Source organism: Rhamphochromis longiceps, linkage group LG19, assembly GCF_057381845.1.
Source record: "Rhamphochromis longiceps isolate RC_006_pf linkage group LG19, R_longiceps_female_GT1.1, whole genome shotgun sequence".
Lineage (NCBI taxonomy): Eukaryota > Metazoa > Chordata > Actinopteri > Cichliformes > Cichlidae > Rhamphochromis > Rhamphochromis longiceps.
In genome coordinates this window covers 10,400,289-10,407,901 of record NC_140575.1, presented here as the reverse complement: position 1 = coordinate 10,407,901, position 7,613 = coordinate 10,400,289, and the positions used below count along the sequence as shown (strand labels likewise).

The window sequence follows — 7,613 nt, the reverse complement described above, 5'->3', positions numbered from 1 at the left end:
TTCTGGTAGTTCAATCCCCTCAGTTCTGACTACCTTCCCTCTCTTTGTTACCATCCGACTACACTTCTCCAGTCCGAACGACATTCCAATGTCATTGCTGTATAGCCTGGTAGTGTGGATCAGTGAATCGATGTCTCGTTCACTCTTGGCATACAGCTTGATGTCATCCATGTACAGGAGGTGGCTGACAACTGCTCCGTTCTGTAGTCGGTATCCGTAGCCAGTCTTGTTAATGATCTCACTGAGGGGGTTCAGGCCTATGCAGAACAGCAGTGGGGACAGAGCATCTCCTTGGTAGATCCCGCACTTGATGGTGACTTGTGCTATGGGCTTGGAGTTGGCCTCTAGTGTTGTACGCCACATCCCCATTGAGTTCCTGATGAAGGCTCTTAGGGTCCCATTGATCTTGTACAATTCTAGGCATTCCAGTATCCAGCTGTGGGGCATTGAGTCATAGGCCTTCTTGTAATCAATCCAGGCAGTGCACAGGTTGGTCAGTCTGGTCTTGCAGTCTCGGCTGATTGTTCTGTCTACCAGTAGCTGGTGTTTTGCGCCTCTGGTATTCTTGCCAATTCCTTTCTGTGTCCCGCTCATGTATTGACCCATGTGCCTGTTCATCTTAGCCGATATGATGCCTGACAGGAGCTTCCATGTAGTACTGAGGCAGGTTATTGGTCGGTAGTTGGAGGGGACTGGTCCCTTCTTGGGGTCCTTGGGGATCAGTTAGCCATTCCGGGTGTCTCTCGTTAACTAGCAGCTGGTTCATTTGTGCTGCCAGACGCTCGTGGAGTGCAGTCAGCTTCTTCAGCCAGTAGGCGTGAACCATGTCGGGCCCTGGTGCTGTCCAACTCTTCATACTGGAGACCCTTTCTTGGATATCTGCCACTGTGATGGTTACTGGACCCTGTTCAGGGAGGTCGCTGTGGTCAGCCCTCAGATCCTCTAGCCACTGAGCATTGCCGTTATGGGTTGCATCCTTCTCCCATATGCTCTTCCAGTATTGCTCCGTCTCCAGCCTTGGTGGTGCTGTTCTCTTGCCACTGAGAGTACACCTTTGCTGGTTCTGTGGAGAACAGCTGGTTTATTCTCCTGCCTTCTATCTCTCTGGTGTACCTCCTCAAGCGGCTGGCCAAGGCTGTGAGTCTTTGCTTGGCAGTTTCCAAGGCCTCAGGTATGGACAGCTTGCTGTATTTCTTAGGCACCTTATTTGTCGCACCTTTCTGCAACTCCGTTAGTTGGCTAACCTCCCTCCGTGCTACTTTGATCTTTCCCTCTAGCCTCCTTCTCCATGGAGGGTACTGCCCCTTGTCGCTGTTCAACTTGTAGCATCTCATCTCACTGATCACTGTTGCCGTATTGTAGATCAGCTTGTTAGTGTCGGTAATCGTGGTTGTAGGTATTGTCCGTAGTGCTGCATTAACATCATCTAGCAGACCTTCTGAGGGAACTTCACGTAATCTTGGTAACCGGCTACGGGGGATCCAGGTTTCAAGCTTGGCCATGATCCTATTTTTCAGGTCAGTTCCTCTCGCACTCAACTCTCCTATCGCACTTGGGGCTATGTACCCAATCTCGGGTGGGGGTGATGATATCTCCCCCCTGACCTGGGGTCCTGACTCCTCCTTGCCGTAGCATTTGTGTTGTACCTCGTCAATCTCTAGCTGTGAGAGCAGTCCCTTTTTTCGAATGTTGGAACACTGAGCTACTAGTTGTTTCGCCGTCATTGTGGATGTTGGGTATCGAAGAATCCATAGGTCCCTCATCCTATTCATGTAGCCCCTTCCGCCGGGGTTACTTGCATAGTAGCATTCCAACAACGCCCTGTTTTCGTCTCTTGCCCACCGATGCCTTCTTGTTCCAGTAGCCCACTTTTCGTCAGGGTGCCCTGGTTCCTCAACACCTGACGCGGACCTTGTTGATCCGGGCGACGTCCGAGCCGGCATGCCTTCATATTTATCTGTCTCGCTCATGTCTGCGGTAGGCTTGCTTAGCATAGGGGGTCTAGCCTTAGGACCCTTACTGGATACAGACGCCCCAGGCAGGAATCGAACTTGCGATCCTCTGTTCCAAAGGCGTGTAGTCTAACCACTACGCTATCCAGCTGCTCTGTGTGTGTGTGTGTGTGTGTGTGTGTGTGTGTGTGTGTGTGTGTGTGTACACACACACACACACACACACACACACACACACACACACACACACACATATATGTATATATATATACACACACATATATACATATACTTGTATAACTATGCATGTGACAAATAAAGAACCTTGAACCCTTGAACCTTGAACAAATACATTTATCAAAAGAAGAAATGTTTTGGCTTTGAGTTCTCAAGGTGAATAAATAAACACGCTAACAGTTGCTGTAATCATGATGATGATGATAATCTGTGAGGTGACATTAAAAGCTGACCAGCAGCTGTTGGTTGTCCCAAAATCTAGGCTAAAACGTAGAGGAGAACGAGCCTTTTCGATTATGGCCCCCAAACTTTGGAATACGCTGCCTTTAAATATTAGACAGGCATCTTCGTTTCCTGTTTTTGAGTCGCTTTTGAAAACACACCTTTTTTCGATAGCATCTAGACTGGTGTGAGTTGATATGTTCATTATGTATTATGTATTATGTATCATTATGTATGTATTATGCTTCAATGTGAGTGTCAGTGGTTTTATCTTGTGTTTTACCCTTTTGTTTCTGTACAGCACTTTGGGGAAACCTTCTGTTTTTAAATTGGATTTGGATTTTTTGGATAAAATGGCTTCCTTTTAACTGTAAACTAAAAGAGAGATAAACTAAACACATAACACATGGCAGTTATGTTCATTTCTGACTGCACTCTTAAACCTGCCTCATCAGTCGTCCATCTGTAAGAACTTGTGTTGTCCTTGTTATATATAAGTTTAACAGTACAGTTAGTATTACAAACGGCTAAAAAACAATATTATTGCTGAGATCACCTGGAATTTAAATCTTTTTATTAATGTAATACTTAAGCCTTTCATGCATGAATTATGACAACTTCAATCAGGATTTTTTTCTTAAGTATTTTTATTCGTCTTTAGGCATAAAAAGATGGGTAAAGCAAATATATGAGTTCTTCATGATTTTCAGCTGATGAAACTCGCCAGCCATCCCACTGCTGCTCCAGCACCAGCTACAGCAGCACCAGCAGTAGCTGACAGACCAGCTGCACCTGCAGCACCATGACACAAAGAAGCTGAGAAATACTTATACTTTGTGCCTATATAACTTCAGTCCTGCTGATATCACAGTGTACTGAATCATTATCATCGTCATTATTCACAGTTATCGTTATCATTAATGATACAATTGATGATGTCATTGTTATATTTATTATCATAATGATACAATATAGTGTCATTATCTAATCTAAAATTGTGATATTTTCATGAAAATTGTCTTTTTGCATGTTGTTGCAAGTTAAAATCCTAATGAAACATCTAAGTATTAACTTACCTGCTGACTGCAAAACAGCCACCACACTTCCAGCTGCCACTCCTCCTCCGTTAGCAACTGCAGCAGACGACATCATGCCTGCAGCGTAGGAGCCTGCAGCTATTCCTGCTGAGGTGAAACCAGCAGCTCCCAGAAGAGCAGGAGCAGCGACTACGGCACCTACTGCAGGAAGAAGACATGGATCAGACATGGATCGGGCTTTGATTCAAATGAGTTAAAATTGAATAAAGTGCTTACCTGCTCCTGCAGCACTGCACACAGCTGTCACTACAACACAACATAAGAACACACATTAACATTCCATAATTTTTTTAAATCAAAGACGATCCATGCACAGCAACTCAAATGACTCACCGGGGTCCATGTCTTTATCTGCTCTGCGTCTGCTCTGAAATGGGCTGATTTTTATAGCAAGAAAGGTTTCCTTTCCTCGGAAACAAAACTTTATGTTCAGAGCTGAAAAAAAAAAGAGGGCGACAGAGAGCCACACAAACTGGAGAGTCATTTCTCTTTACTTTTTGTGTTTCTTATCTTTGCTTATATTGGTAAATGCCGTGGTGTTAGTAGGATTTATGAAGTGGTCACATGTATAAAATAAAGAAACCAGTGTCTTTGTGGCTGTAGCTTCTGAAAGAAATGTTCTTTATAGCATAAAATAAAATAAAATAAATAATTTTTGATTTCGTTCATGAGAAATTTGCATCAGATTAAACGCCAGTGTGTCATTCACAACAGTTTAAATGTCGGAAATTAGTTTTTGGCAGACCATCAATTTATAACCAGATGGTAATATGTCACTTTGTTAGCAGTACATAATAATGCACTGATAAAACAAAATCCAAACAATTTGTGCTTACAAGTAGAATTTGTATCATGTGCGACACTCGAGTGTGTCCGACTTTGTGTTTTCACTTCAAGCTTTGGTGATCGCTTTATTTCTATAGCAAGTATAACAAGTATGTCAGCCCTGGGACTCAGTTACTCAGCAACTGTGTTTGTGATTTAGTGCTGTATAAATAAAATTAAAATGAATTGAATCATTATTCACAGTTATTGTTATCATTAATTAGATCATTGATTATGTCATTGTTATATGTACTATTATAATGATAGAGCATAGTGTCATTATCTAATCTAAGATTATGATGTTTTCATGAACTTTTTCTTTGTTACAAGTTAAAATCCTAATGAAACATCTAAGTATTAACTTACCTGCTGACTGCAAAACAGCCACCACACGTCCAGCTGCCACTGCTCCTGTCACGGTTTGCTGGGGCAAGCCGTGTGGAATATGAAATAGGACCCAAAATGCGGCAGCTCTGGTGCAGATGAGTGTTTATTTACAGGGGTGTGAGTACAAACAGCGGTGGCGACAAAACATGAAACCGGAAACCTAAACTGGGTAAACTAATAAGACAAACCAGAATGAGGATGCAGGGAGGTCCGGAGAAATACATACAGGGAGAGCGAGGGGAAACAACACAGACGAACCAGCGATTACCAAGACAGAAAATACAACTTAAATACACTCAGAGAACACAGGGAGATTACACACAGGTGGGAGACACAGCTGGGAGTGATTAACGTGACGAGACCAGGGAGGCAAACTGAAAACACTCACATAAGACGCAGACCTTCACAATAAAACAGGAACACACGGGGGGGAACAGGGTAAACACCAATTAGAGAACAGAACCAAAATCGCGAAGAGAAAACACAAAACGCTGGGTCAAAAGGACCCAGGATCATGACAGCTCCTCTGTCCTGCGTCTGCTCTGAAATGGGCTGATTTTTATAGCAAGCAAGGTTTCCTTTCCTCAGTAACAAAACCTTATGTTCAGAGCTGAACAACCGAGGGCGACAGAGAGCAACACAAACTGTATCTGTATTTTTGTGTTTCGTTTATGAAGGGGTTACGTGTATAAATAAAGAAACCAGTATCATTGTGGCTGTAGCTTCTGACAGGAAAGTTCTATATAGCATAAAATAAAATAAAATAAAACAAAAAATGCGTTGATTTCAATCATGAGAGATTTGCATGATTAAATGCAACGACGTCATTACCCATAGTTTAAATGAGTTGTAATCAGTTTTTTAGCAGACCATCTATTTATAACCAGATGGCAAAATATCACTTTCTTATCAGTATAATAATGCAGTGAGAAAATAAATCCAAATAATTTATGCTTACAAGTAGAATTTGTATCATGTGCGACACTCAGTGTGTCTGACTTCACTTCAAGCTTTGGTGATCGCTTTATTTCTGCCAGTTATAGAAACCAAATATGTCAGCTTTGGTACTCAATTATATAAAAATAATGATACATGTCTTAGTATTTTCAGATAACATAAATAGAATAATAAAATATAAACAAAATAATAAAAATAACCAGAACACAACTTTAAAATGCTTTTCATTATTAGGGCTTTATTTAAAGTTGCACAATTTGACCGTGTTCATGTGTTTTGTAATAAAACACCACAGCATTACCAGCACTCACATTTCAGCCAAGCTTTACTGAAGCATGGCGCTGATACTATTGCAACTGTTTCCAATTGGCAGCAGTAAATATGTCATTTATTACTATTTTTTTTCTTTCTGATTATCATAATTTCCTGGTCTCAGATGAGAGCAGCCACCAATCCTCCAACAGCCCCTCCAACAGTACCCACGGCTGCGGTGGCGGCCCCAGACAGACCTGCCATACCTGCAGAGAGAAAACAGGCTTCAGAACACCAGACAGCTGATCGAGCAGTTAGATGAAGTAACTGAGCTGCAGAGGAGAGGGGGAGGGTTTATCCTACGACGGAGTATTAGAGCCACAAGAAAAAAGTTGTTGATATGGACATTACTGTTTGAACACAAACTGCCACATGCGCTATATCCGCTAAAGAAAATTCCTTATTTAGATGAGTTAGTGAAAAAAATTGATCAGCCGTCTTGTGATACAACATTCATCCTCTTTATTGCACGAGGATGTAACCATCGATAACCTCGCATCTGTCCATTACCAGCTTTTTGTACAACCTAACACTTATCACCACACTGTGTTTATGAGCTTAAAGAAAAATCATTTCTTTCTTTCTTACTAAAACCGATTCTGAAGCACAATTTCACAAACTCTGATGACATACAGTAGCAACCGTGGGAGCTTTTCTTCAGACACTTGTAATCTCCACATTTCGACTTTATTCTCAAAATGATTGATAATATTTTTTCTTTACGTGGACCTAATAGTCCGTCGTATTATCCTCACTGCAGCACAGTCACATGTTATTGTTTCTGGGATCTTTCAGGTTTATAATAAAGGTTTTTGAGTAATCACTGGTAAAATATTTATTTATTTATTTTTACCTGCTGACTGCAAAACAGCCACTGCACTTCCTGCTGCCACTCCTCCTCCATTGGCCACAGCAGCTGCAGACATCATGCTTGCAGCGTAGGAGCCTGCAGCTATACCAACTGAGGTGAAACCTACAGCCCCCAGGACAATAGGAGCAGAGACCACTGCTCCACCTGACAACAGGAAGAAACACCTGGTTACTGATCATCAGGATGTTTTAAAATGAATACATGTATGATATGTGTGACTTCACCTATGAGTGTTAGATGTAAAAATACATCAATAAACAAAGAGGTTTGTTACCTGCTCCGATTGCGATCGCTAAGCCTGTCACTGAAACATAAGAAAGAAAGGGAAAAAAAAAACATCTTACCAAAGCTCAGCCTGAACTATTTAGACATTTTCAGTGATGCTACAATCATGAACTTATATGATGTAGAGATGATTTGAAAAAGGCAGCTGTACTCACACAGACCCATTGTTGCACTCAGGATCAGGAGCCTAAGCCTGGACTGTGTTGGACGACTGGACTTATAAAGGAGTGTGAGGATCAGCTGTTTTCCCGGAAAATGAAACTCTTAGAATGGGCGTCACTGGGTCTGTGATGTAAATAAACTTTCTTTAGTCATCATGGAACAAGTGATTGTGAGGTTGGATCTCAGGGGTTTGACATATTTACTCATTTATTTAATGCCATCTTTATTACGGATTTTACACATGGATTATTTCAAAGGTTTTTCTTTCTGTTTTAATCCTTATGTTAAATCACTTGCTTAATATGA

General features: G+C 41.7%; 1 protein-coding gene across 1 annotated transcript; it reads right to left on the bottom strand.

Moving 5' to 3' along the window:
• Positions 1-5,895: 5,895 nt before the first annotated feature.
• On the bottom strand, positions 5,896-7,408 carry LOC146646211 (interferon alpha-inducible protein 27, mitochondrial-like). Its single transcript, XM_085391956.1, has 4 exons — positions 7,301-7,408; positions 7,135-7,164; positions 6,843-7,004; positions 5,896-6,195 (listed from the first exon to the last, which is right to left on the bottom strand). The coding sequence occupies exons 1-4, from the start codon at positions 7,308-7,310 to the stop codon at positions 6,110-6,112; spliced, it is 288 nt and encodes a 95-aa protein (XP_085248082.1). The 5' UTR covers positions 7,311-7,408; the 3' UTR covers positions 5,896-6,109.
• Between the last annotated feature and the right edge of the window lie 205 nt (positions 7,409-7,613).

Bases quoted from the DNA above. Each gene is read 5' to 3' on its own strand.
- LOC146646211 (XM_085391956.1), bottom strand. The intron at 7,005-7,134 runs GTAACAAACCTC...TCCTGTTGTCAG, and splicing joins AGCGATCGCAATCGGAGCAG to GTGGAGCAGTGGTCTCTGCT. The intron at 6,196-6,842 runs GTAAAAATAAAT...TTCTCTCTGCAG, and splicing joins GGCTGTTTTGCAGTCAGCAG to GTATGGCAGGTCTGTCTGGG.